The 12855-nt window shown below is 46.0% G+C and overlaps 1 protein-coding gene across 1 annotated transcript; it reads right to left on the bottom strand.

Annotated features, from left to right (window-relative positions):
• Nucleotides 1-1885: 1885 nt before the first annotated feature.
• Nucleotides 1886-12059, bottom strand: KCNJ2 (potassium inwardly rectifying channel subfamily J member 2). Its single transcript, XM_032616398.1, has 2 exons — nt 11875-12059; nt 1886-6818 (listed from the first exon to the last, which is right to left on the bottom strand). Exon 2 carries the CDS (start codon nt 6596-6598, stop codon nt 5384-5386), a length of 1215 nt encoding a protein of 404 aa, XP_032472289.1. The 5' UTR covers nt 6599-6818; nt 11875-12059; the 3' UTR covers nt 1886-5383.
• Between the last annotated feature and the right edge of the window lie 796 nt (nt 12060-12855).

The raw sequence follows: 12855 nt of genomic DNA on the forward strand, positions 1-12855 counted from the left end.
CTTATACAGTAGGACCGTGCTGTTTATCCCTTCTATATATAGTAATAGTTTGCATCTGCTCACCCCAAACTCCCAATCCATCCCTCCCCCACCTCCCCACTTGGCAACCACAAGTCTGTTCTCTATGTCTGTGAGTCTGTTTGTGTTTCATAGTTAAGTTCATTTGTGTCATATTTTAGATTCCACGTATAAATGATATCATATGGTATTTGTCTTTCTCTGACTTACTTGACTCAGTGTGATAATCTCTAGATCCATCCATGTTGCTGCAAATTAAATGGCCTCAGTTTAAAGCTCAGCTCTAATACTTACTAGCTGTGTGTGCTTACACAAGATACTCAACCTCTCTGGGCCTCAGTGACCTCATTTCCTTTTTTTTTTTTTTGGCTGCACCGCATGGCTTGTGGGATCTTAGTTTCCCAACCAGGGATCAAACCCGGGCCCTCTGCAGTGGTAGCACAGAGTCCTAACCCCTGGACTGCCAGGGAAGTCCCCTCATTTCTTAAATAGGGATAATAATCACGCACACTCCACAGGGCTGCTCTTAAGATTAAATTATTCAATACTCATAAAGAATGTAGAACCATCTTCAAAACCTAGTAAGGGCTTTGTTAAAAGAAAAATATTTGTTAAAGGAAAAATAATAAGGAGCAACCCATATTTCAGGATGGGGATTTTCCTCAGTGTTTCCAATGGTGGAAAACAGTTAAGCTATTTGAAATTTGCCAGAGGAGCTGACATTTTCTCTGAGACCACAGATCCTTGGTACCTTGGTACCCTGAAACGCTCTATAGCTTAGTGGATTAAACTAAATTTAGAAGCACATAAAACCTGAATTTGAATACCCGCTCGATGATTTATTAGCTTTCAAATCCAGCCTCAGTTTCTTCCTGTATAACAGAGGTCAATAAATTACAGACCATGTGCCAAATCTGGCCCTCCAGCCGTTTGTATAAGTAAAGTTTTATTGACAGACAGCCGCACCATTTGCTGTTGTATTCTCCGTGGTTGATTTTGTAGTACCAGGGCAGAGCTGCATAGTTCTGACAAAGACTGTTCCACAAAGCCAGAAATATTTACTATCTGGCCTTTTAGGGAACATATTTGCCAACTCTGATCTATTACACGAGAATATAATAACCTGATTTGGTTTCGGGGGAATGAAATAATAGAAAGCCAGAACCCTACCCAGTTAGGCTCAATAAAGAGTAACTCCTGTTGTCAGCACAGAGACTCAAAATCTAAACCTTACACGTTTTGTTAGTTTTGTTTGCTTGTTTCTCGGTCTTTTCTATCTAGCCATTCTGTCCAGAAACAAAATACAAGCTTGACTTCCTCTTACTTGGATTAAAGTAATCTGCCCCCCACACCTGTTTCGGTGATTGGTTCTATTTATCCAAACTATCAGGGTTTATGCCCTCTTGTTTGGGAACCTTTGCTTTCTATCTCAGGGATGCTACGGTAACCATACAGGGAGCCCAAAGATTCTTGCACTGATTTGTTTTCAATTTTTAATTTTTTATTTAGAAATAATAAAATAAGACAATATATAAAAATATGTACAATCCATGGTTTGTGCAGTACATTAGGAAGACTTTAGATACAAAAAGACAGCAAACGGGAAAATAATAACTCTCACGATTGTCAAAGGCCGGGATTGTTCAATTCACCGCAGCCCCAGAGCTGAAACCCAACCTAAGTAGAAAAGGGATTCTAGTTGGGAGTGAGTGACTATGCAACACTGTTTTCTTCTTCTTTTTTTTTTTCACCTTAACATTATTGGACACAGAGTGAAAAAACACTCACTCTGTTTCTCAGAACAAGCTTTTTACCTTTACTGAGTGGCTTATCATCCAATATGAACCGACATTCGTTTTTTGTAAGAGTGACGTGATTTAGGGGACAGAACTCATAGAATAAACATCAAGGTTTGAGGTGGGAGTTGACAGGGAAGAAAGGAAGTGAAGGGAAGAAATAACGCATTGATAGAATTGAAAAAAAAAAAAGATAAAACAAACTTTCGCCAGGAATTTGTAAATGGTTTCAGAGTTATGGGTGACATCCTTAAAATGTCTGATTCAAGTATACTCTTAGAGGGATAGAAAACTATTCCTTTCTCAATAATCAAAATAGAATTTACTTTGTCTACCTTTTCTTTAAAAATAGGATAACCAGGAATCTAGTCCCCCTCCCAAAAATATAATGCCCATCTAGATATGGGCAAAAATTCTTTAAAAGGGAATAATTCCTAAGCAAATTCAGTGGGGGTTTGCTTGTCACGGAGAAGCCAACACAGATCCCGGAACAGACCCCAGATATTCACAGTGAGTCTCTTCAACCTGCATTCTAATGACATGTGTGCACTAATTAAGGAAACCCAGTCAATGACAAATGTTTTGAAGGTAAAATGCAGCAAAAACAAAAACCGTTGTGCATTACCTGTGTCTTGGCTCTTGACAAAAAAAAAAAAAAAAAATTGCCATTTAAAGCTTGTCACTGTGAAAATACTAATAACTAGAAAAAGCTTTCAAATCAACAGTCCATGCTGAAATAAATAACAGAAGAACATAGCAATACGAACCTTATAAGGCTGGTAAATATTTGCTAAAACCATGCTAACCGGTAGCATATAGGTACTAGCTCTCAGAAATGGCTGCAGTGAAATCATGCTTTCTATGGCAACTTTTTTCCCTTTACATTTCTATTTACATGTGGCTTTAAATATGAAAATATCTGATAAACTTTATAAAATGTACAATTTAAAAACATAGCTTCTGCAAAATTTTCTTGAAAAAAAAAAACAAACCTGTGCACCAGAAATTTTAGATTTTTTTTTCTCTTTTTCAGAAAGGAGTTGCAAGAGTTCCCTCCCTCATTCTTGCCCCCTACCCACCCCCTTTCAAATATCTCAAGTCTTTTTAAGTGGCAGAGCTGTGTGATGGGAAGGCGCCTTTTCTGTGGTCACCCCCATTCTCCACTGAATCATCATTTAATTTACAGACCACTGAATACTCTTTGGTTTGATTATTTTCCTTTGCAAAAATATCGAAGTAGCAGCAGCTGAAACCGTCAGCATCCTCTGTCAATGGCCGAACATTTGCCATTTACAGAAGAATGTAAATTCTGTATCCACGCAATCCCTCCAACTCTCTAAACAACTTCCCTAATCTGCCTTTAAGTTTGGACTTAAAATAACATCCACTTGCTTGATATCTCTAACTTGGTTTCAGTGAAAATAACTCCACAGTGTTCAAACCCATCAACTCTGAAGGCTGAGAACAGCAGAGACTGTCCGATTATTGCAGGCACCGCATTCAGATATGGCTGTTCAAGAACCAGAGACCATCACAGACAACAGTTTACAAAATACAGGATTCTAGAACAAGCTGTTTTTTAATGGCATACAGGGATATAATACCGTAAGAGAGTTGATTTTGAGACGCCAATTAAAAAGAAAAGTCAGCAACCCCAGAATTCACAAATAAGGAACTTTAAACCAAAAGAGAGTTCCATTACGTTGAGCTAGAGCGGAAAACAAGACAAAACAAAATGTTTCTAGCAAGTCAGGCAGCCAGGCGGGAGAGGCTTCTGGAAAACAATGCGCCCTAAGTAGCCTGCTCTAGGGCTCCACGGGCAAAAGGGGTCAGCTCGGATTCAGTCATGAGCGCGCATCCATCAAGGGGAAAGGACCCTTTTAGATCATTATCTCCTTTACTTGTGAGTCTCTTAGAATTTTTATGGCTCTTGTTGACCCTAAATTACTGAGACATTTTCATTCCTACTCTGTACCATTAGGAAAAAAAAAAAAAAAAAAAAAAAAAGGAATGTTCCCCTCCCTCCTGAATACTTGAGCTGATGAGCTATGTCAAAATGGCTCTTCGGCATCTTCCCACCTTCCCACTTCGGCATTCACAGCCCCCTCGTATGCTGTAGGACTCAGTCCAGACAGCCTGATCGTAAGAGCCAGCCTAGAGGCCAGGCGTGGCATCTTTTGGAAGATGCAGTTAAGCTGGAGATGTACCAGGGCAATGAATACATTGTGTCAGGGCAAGGAATTCAGCCACAGGGGTATAAAACCTATTGATCTTTCAAGCTGGATGGCTCAGCGTCAAGGATGCCAACTCATTTCAACCTAGGTCTTGTCTTCTGGAATAAATTTTGGAATGTGCAAAAAATGGAAAAACCCAGAAAAAAATCTAAGGGCACATCACCGTCTCTCAACGTCGTATGCGTTCACCTGGCTAGCACCACCTCGAAGGAAAGAAAAGATGTTTATATCGCGTGCGTGTGAACTTTTCTTCCCCTGTCTTCTTCCTCCTATAACGTGAAAGTTACATGAAGGAACAGAGACGTAAAGCACGGCACTTACTCGACTGTGTGTGTGATGTTCTGTTTTCTGAATAAGGTGCAAAAGGAGAGGGCAGTTCATGGTCTTGCTGAGGTTCAAAGTTATTGTCTCTTGATTTCAAGGCAGCCGTGGGGCTTTCTTTCCTTTTTAGTATAAGCTCCACTGTGCAAAAATGTGCATTCTCTTTGGTATTTATTTCAGGTAGTCTAACTTAAAATTTGAGATCACCCATTAACATCATGGAGAAAAAAAAAACCCAATAACAACAACCCAGAGGCTACCATTTGGCTAGTGTTACATAATGCCCTTATGTAACCGGAAAGAGATTGACAGAGAGAGACAGAGAGAGACAGAGAGAGAGAGAAATCAATTCTAGCAAACAAATTACTGGCCTCAAAAAATCAGGCTCCCGTTTTGGCAACTAACAGCCAAATACCTGCCACTTTGAAGCGCATACCATGAGCTCTCAAGAAAGTTCAACACTGACTTTTTAAATTACACACAAGAAAAACTACACTGCAACAGTACAACGTGTGTTCGTGTAGTTAGCAGCTTTTCAAAAGTTAAGGCAGAGTCTTGCCTTGAAAACATTTAAAAATGTGATGCCATTTAAAAACATTCTTGTTCCCTAAAGAGAAGCATTCTGGAGACGTCAAATACCCAACCAACCAAGGCTTGCCTGCAAGTTCAAGTTTGGTATGAAAACACAAGACAAGACATAAACATCCCATAACTTATTCTACAACGTGTTATGTGCCATCGGGTCACGGGGGGGCAGGCATGTTTAGTGCTTTAGGTTCATCTCTGAGCCTACAGTCTTTCTTTGAAAGCATCGTGCTAGCCTCAGTCCCTCGTGGTCACTTGTCTCAAACCACCTCTTCACCAGTACCGTCGTCTGCGTAACTGCTTTGGGCCTTTGACCAACAGACTGCGTTTCAAAGTAACTATTCCCGAGGAGGAATTAGTCATATCTCCGACTCTCGCCGTAAGGGCCTGGGCTCTAGGGGTACACTTGCCTGGTTGTGAAGGTCTATGTCAGGGGGTGTGTCCGTACTCGTGCTCTCTGGGACCCCCGTTTTCACTGTCTTCTTCCTCTTTGCTTGTGAGGGCAACCTCATTTTCATAGCAAAAGGAATTAGCGCTGGAGAGGATGTATTTCTTCTCGGCTAAGTCCCTGGCGCTACAAAGGGGAGTGTTGGGTACTTCGTAAGTCTTGTGGAACCTCGAATAGTCTACTTTGTAGTAATGTTTCTCCTCGAAGAGGACGGGCTCGTAGCGGTGGCCCCAGAGGATTTCGTTGGCCAGGTACGAGCTCCGGCACTGCGTGGTCATGGCCGTGGCTTCCACCATGCCTTCGAGTATCACCACGATCTCAAAGTCCGCGTTGTCGATGTCCTGTTTGCTCAAATCGTATAAAGGGCTGTCCTCGTCTATCTCGTGGACGATGGTGATGGGGGACACCAGAAATATGCGGTCAATGCCGCTGTCAAAGCCGACGTTGATGTCTATTTGATCCAGGGGGATGTACTCCCCTTCGGAAGTAATCCTGGATTTGAGGAGCTGTGCTCGCACGTGAGCTTCCACCAGGTGGCTTTTCCGAAGGTTGCCCACCCGCCACATCAGACAGAGCTTGCCATCCCTCATGGCGATCACGGCATTGTGGCTGAAGACCAGGGTTTCGTTTCTCTTCTTGGGCTTGGCCATCTTGGCCATGACCGCGCCAATGATAAAGGCGTCGATGATGCAGCCCACGATGGACTGGAAGACCACCATGAAAACAGCCACGGGGCACTCGTCTGTGACGCAGCGGAAGCCGTAGCCTATGGTGGTCTGCGTCTCGATGGAGAAGAGGAAAGCGGCCGTGAAGCTGTTGACCTCGGACACGCATGCTTTGCTCTCCTTGGATGCGTCCAGGTCCCCGTGGAGCAGCGCTATCAACCAAAACACGCAGCCGAAAAACAGCCAGGAGAGAACGAAAGCCAGGCAGAAGATAACCAACATCCACCGCCAGCGGATGTCCACACACGTGGTGAAGATGTCCGCCAGGTACCGTTGGCCCTTCTCGCCCACGTTGATGAACTGCACGTTGCAGTGGCCGTCCTTCTTCACAAAGCGGCTCCGGCACTGCTGTCGAGTGTGGACTTTACTCTTTCCGTTCCCAAAGCCATTGGCCACCGCCAGGGTGGCCAGCTTCATGCCGTCCTCCTCCGAAGAGACGATGCTGTAGCGGTTGGTGCGGACGCTGCCCATCACTTCTGCTGTGGACGCCAGCGCTTCTGCTTTGGAAAACAGTCTGAGTTTTTGCAAAACCCTTTGGAGAAACAGGTTTGAATGTTCAGTGAAGACCCACACACACAGAAAAGAAGGAGAGATGGGGGTCTCCAAGAGCCTTAAGGTTCTTTCTACCAAGGTCTCTCTCCTGGCGTGCAGAGTCACCCTAGTAACTCAGCTGACATCCAGAGAACAGGTCCTACCAAAAAAAAAGAGAGAGAGAGAGAGAGAGAGATCGTTCGTTACAAAAGAAGTCATGGAAAAATGAAGTCTACTCCCTAAGGCAACATTTCCTAGCCAGACACAGGGTCAGATATAGATAAATGTCCTCTACGTTGAATTACTGGGTTTTTCGTTTCCTTGTAGCCCCAGAGAAATAGACAGAAAAGAAAATGTTTTCTTATATTATTTAGAAGCATGAAGTCATTAAACACAGAAGAGATAGTTGTTCGTGACAGTCTTTCAGCTGAAATCTCAGGTCTCCCTTCCCCTATTTTTTGCCAGTGATCTGGAATATTCTACTTTACAGAGCTACCTCTCTCCTCTTATTCTCTTCCTTTGCCTTCGCTACTTGCTGGGGGTCCCAGGTGATTAGGCAGAAGAAAGACTTTCTAACTCCAAGGTTTGCCATGAAGCTTTAAGAACGCGGACATGTCGGGAGAGCATTTCGCATGAACGCAGAACGTTAATATTAATTGAACAGCAGGTGCATGTTGAGAGAATATGAGAGCCCTTGATGACAAGTTGAAATCCAAAAGCACCGACTATTTTGTTTAAAGGATAAAACTGAGCAGACAGCCCTTCTAATCATCTGAAAGGGATCCCAGTTTCTGGAGACTGTTTGGGCTTATTCCGTCACTTCACACACTGAAAGCGGCCACTAGGCAGAAACGCCTGATAACATCTCTGTTAGCGCAAGTGATTCTGACTTGAAGACACAGGTTTACTCTGGAGGATACAGAGAGATCCTGTTGCCTAGCAATGAGAGTCCTGAAAGTCTCTGGAGATGGGATTGTCATGTGTGATGACAGGCTAGGAAGTAAGCACCTTTGTGCCCAAGGACCAGGTCTTTAGCGGATTGACATAAGGCTGGAACTCATTTCGTGGAAGTCCAAGTCTATGTTTTCCCAAACAGAGACGACTTTGCAGTAGTAAATCATAAGGGTCCCTCAGCTGACTTTTCACTTCCAGTGCCGCTGCTTGCTCTCTGTTCCTATGGAGAACGCACTCACCTTTACTTAATGAGAACAAATAGTAGTTTTCAGCTTTCTCCTCCTGCTCCATCTCTCCCCACCCCGGCCCAGGTAAAACCCACCCATTGACTTTGACTTTCCAATTTTGCTCCAAGAAACTCGTTTTTCCTGGACTCACAAAAGCCTAGGAGAAAGTCTAGGTGTCTTGTTGACCAAATACAAATTAAAAAAATGAATATAGCACAGATCTGAGAATAAAAGTGATGCTCGACTTTCAAACCACCAAATCTCTCTCCTGTATTAAAGGGGTCAATGAACAACAGATGGACAGGATCAGAAATCTGTCGAAGCCCTGATGACGAAGACTCCACTTTTTCTTTCTCCCCCCAAGCCACATTCAGATTAAGCACTTAACAGAACCACTGTTCAGCCAAGCCAACTGCAAACAAAGAGAGCAAATCATTGATCTGTTTCGGGCACCCCCTTAAAGAGAGGCAAGGTGCATTGTCTTTGAAAATGTCTTGTTACAGTCTTTTCACTTCTCCCTTTTTATCCAAGTTATTATGCAAGAATGCGCCCCAACATATTTTTCCTGAGATTAGTCATCTGTGAAAATTGCAATGTGTGTTACACTTTGGCAGCTTTTGACACCTAAGTGTGCCTGATTTGAAAGTGCCTTTGAATTACTTTATAAAAAGAAGTTGCTGTGCCTTCCCAGCCTTCCACCTGCTTCAATGTTTTGTCTGCTTCCCCATGAAGTTTGTACTTGGACAAAAGAAACAAGACTCCTATTCCTCAGGGTTCTAGATCCTGGACACGGAAAGAATTTTTTTAAACAGTGATTTCAGCTCACTCGGCCCGTATGAAGTTGCCAAGCATTTCTACACAAAAACAGAGATCACGACATGACACTGAATGCAGGTGCATTTTCCAAGAAGGGGGGGCGAGTGAGGCCTCATTTAAATAGTGCTTGTATCCCTGAGCTCTGTGTGACTTCAGAATCTTATAAGCTGACACCAAGAAATTCCCTTTTCATGATTCAAAACAATCCTTCCATCTGAGTTACCATCAGGGCCCATGAGTAGACAGTCTCAAATTTCTTCTGACTTATTTCTGCACTCTTTCCAGATTAAAGCATAACAACCATATGAAATCTAAAGACTGAATTACGACTTTCCAAAAATCTTGACCCCAGGACATTAGCTTGAATTCCACAAAACACACACTACCAGCTTCCTACGAATAGCTTTCCACATTTAGAATCTTGAAAAGAGCCTGTATCGAGCAACTATTATTGTCTTATTTCCATTGCTAATGACAGGATTTGTTTCCATATGTGGAGCATCATTTAGAAATTCTACCATTTCTGCCTGGAGAGGGGGAAAAAAGGATTTTTTTTGGCAAAAATGGAAACTTTTGTCACTTCCAGCAGGTATGCTCCGAAACAGATTTACGTGTGTATATGTGCGCACACACATGATGTGCATTCAGACTCTGGTGAGCTGCTGATTACCCTCTCGCACCTGCCAACGTGTGAGAGGGTAATTGTCTTAATACTCCGCTCTGAAGAATGTCTTTCCTATTAACCTGCCCGCATGCCTGAGCGGCCGCAAGCAACCAGAAAACTTCCTCGCCCGCGCTTCTCACACTGAAAATCACCGATTCATGAGCATCTGGGGAAAGTACTTTAATTAGGAATAGGGCTTTCGTGTAACTTCATTTTAGGGCTCTGTTCTTGATACGTTCTTAATTAAGAATAGATGAAAACGTCACGTGATTGGAGTCCTCGATGGGGCACAACTCGGGAGAATTGATACTCGGTTGATGAACAATGTGTCAATTCCCCCGTTTTCAGCTAAAGTATTTAGGGGCCCGATGTAAATGTAACAGACACAGATCATCATTTTTACCCAGGCTATAACCAATGAGGTAGAAAGTATTCCTGGGAAACTGAGAGGCTACATGTGGTGCTCTTCATGTTAAGACTATTTATAGGCCGAGCCAAAATGAAGCCTGAGCAATGGCAAAAAATAGTTCAGGGCTTCACTCTCAAGGTAGATGTTAAAGGAAAGAGAGCTGTGGATCCACATACACGGTCGAGGAGACAACACGGTGTAAAATGAATGCATCCAAAGCATTTTTACCATAAAAGGAAATATTCCCAGTACGGAGTATAAAAGAAGAGAAACATGTAAACCATGAAGAATAAATGAGAATAAGTGGTGTCCCCTCATAGGGTTCGTGGGCGTGGAGCAAATAAGAAAGTTTCTAAGGAAGGGTAGGAAATAAGGATGGTGAAAGAAAGTGCCCTGGGATGAAAGAGAGGTCGGCTGATGTGTCTAGAGAAGCTATTCCCCTGCTGACGCCATACAGACCGGCCTGAGTGTGCTCTGGGCACACTGTTGCTATTAGAGCTCTAGGCCTAGCAAAGCAACCTCTCAGAGGCTCAGTCAACAGAAGGGAGGGGGAGGGGCGGTAAGGGAGGCGGGATACCCCACTCGTCTACGTGAGCCCTATAACTTTTACACCCAACAATGCAGGTAGCCTCACTCAACATGTGCACATGCTGAAAAATATACCTCTTTGGCCAACAAAAAAATATACACTAAAAAGAAAAAGCTTGAAACAGTCCGGCTGCTCAGGTAAAGACATGGTCAGTCTCCCATGCTACGCAAAAGTCATACAAGGACTCTACAGCTTAACCAGGATTCTACAACCAGAAAGTCTGAAGGAAGTAGAAATAGCGAGTGTGTGTGTGTGTGTGTGTGCGTGTGTGTGTGGTTTTAACGCCACATTCACAAGAGCTCGGAACAAATATCCCTATGGAGAGCAATAATACAAAAGGAAGTGCCAGCAAATGGGGAGGGGGAGGGGCTGAAAGTAAAGTGACATGACCTTGACCCCAACTCTCACCCCTCCCACCATCCTTAAAGTAACATCTCTTACTCCTGAGCCGGGGATTTTTCCGGATAATGGCAAATATAAACAAAACACTTGGCGCAGGGTTGGAAGCGAGCAGGAAAAAGCTAGCAAGTGTACAGGTAACATACAGCAGACACACAACAGCGGTTAGCGAGAGGAAATCTGACAGCCTACCGATTATTAACGCGAAAAGAAAACAAGTGGTACAAAGCAATATGCACTCCTCGCATACCCAAAACACGTTTTCAAATAATGCCTTGTTTCCTAAAAGGTAAATTCTGAGTTTATGAAAATCCCCAGGTTTCACAGGTATTCCAGTTACCATCCTACTGATAGGATTACCCAGACACAGACGATAAACTACCCGTTTCCTATCTCGATTTTTTTTCCAACTGTCATGATGACTCTATGTTATGATGCAATCTTTTGCAGAATCAAGTCGTTTGACCACTATGCTTCCCTGAAACCACACTGTCTTCCAATTTCGGTGTTAATATTATTATTACAAAGAATAACAAGTTGCTCAGGGGAGAGTGACATAGGATGTGAAAGTTTTGCTGTCTTCCGGCTGAAATCCAACGCGAGCTCCCGCTCTCTTCCCCAGCAAAGCAACTTTGAGACGCTCGCTGGGTTTGGTACTCGAAGCTACACTTGAAGCAATGACAAAGGGGCGGGGGTGGGGGGGAAGACACCAAGGATCCAGATCTAGCGCTGCGTCCCCAGGTTTGCCAAAGTCTGAGACCAGTACTCTAGACGCACCCGCTCCCCCCCTTTTTTCCCCTTAGAGCGAGAGCGAACAGAGGCTCCCTCGCCCTTGTCTCCAAACTCAGTATCTCGCTACAGCTGGTGCATTGGAAGTTATGAGCACAAACAGATGCTGCAGAGAAATCTGTTTCTATTGCTCAACTGTTCCAAGCATGTCTCAGTATTTTTAGCTCTGGGGGTGTTCTGGTGCGCGCACAAACTCTATAGGCATGGTCTGGGACTCCGGAGCGTGGGTGAGCGCTAAGGCAGAGTGACAGCTGGGCACCTCTGGGGCGGCGGGGCAGGGGAGGGTCGGAGACGGCAGCCCGAGTCCACTCCCCGGGACGCACAGGCAACGAGAGGAAAGGAGGGAAGAAAACACACAGCAGCCCTTACCTGTTGCCGGCGCAGGAGCATGGGGACATGGCGTGGAAGTGGGGGGTTACAGAGGCATGTAAGATCCAGGAGTTTGTACAAGCGAGCGAGCCAGGGCGAACCAGCATTCCCAAGACCCAGCTTGCCGGCGCCGGGCGGGCTGCGCGCTGGCCGGGGCTCCAGGGCGCTCTGAGCTTTCCTGGGCTCTTTTGAGGCGTCGCGAGCCACCGGCCCGCCTGGCCCCGCCCCCGGCCGCGCCGGCCAATCGCAGCGCGCCTGGCCCCGGGGACCGCGCGGGGAGGGAGGATGCTGCGCCCGCGGCCGCGGGGCTGCCGCCGGGGAGAACCTGCCGCAGCTTCCTTCCCGTCCGGCCCCCGCCCCCCTCCACCGCGCCCCAGCCGCCGGTCCGGCCGCGCAAGGGAGGGGGAAGCTGCGCCCCGGCCCGGCCGGCAGCAGGTGGGAAGCTCCGCGGCCGGGCTCTTGCGGCTGCCTCGTGGCAGCCTGGCCCTTGGGCAAAGCTTCCAACCCCTTCGCCAGCCCTACACTTGCCCTCTTCTGTCGTCTGTGGCTGCGGGGCGGGGCGTGCGCCCCCAGAGGCTCGCGAGGTGCCAGGGTCCGGGAGAAGCGGTGGCAGCCGGGGAGGCTTGCATTTCAGCCTTTCAGCCGGGGCGCGTCTTCTTCTCCCTTCACCCCCCTCCCACCCTCTGAATCCGCCCGCCCCCCCCCACCCCCCACCCCCCCAGGACCAGCGGTGCGCTGAAGAGCCGCGAATTAAACGGGGACCGCGACCGGCTCGCAGAACCCAGCGGGATTCAGACGCGCGCGAGGGTTGCAGCTGCCTGGGAGAAGAAGCTATCCCTCCTCCCGGCTCTGGGTCAATTACTTACGAAGCGCCTAGACTGCTCGGAAGGGTGAACCGCTCGCTCGCTCGCTCTCGCAGGGCCCGCCCTCAATCTCTGTCTGCACCAGCGCCCGGCACGCTCTGCTGATCTAAAATCAGAG

Source organism: Phocoena sinus, chromosome 20, assembly GCF_008692025.1.
Source record: "Phocoena sinus isolate mPhoSin1 chromosome 20, mPhoSin1.pri, whole genome shotgun sequence".
NCBI lineage: Eukaryota > Metazoa > Chordata > Mammalia > Artiodactyla > Phocoenidae > Phocoena > Phocoena sinus.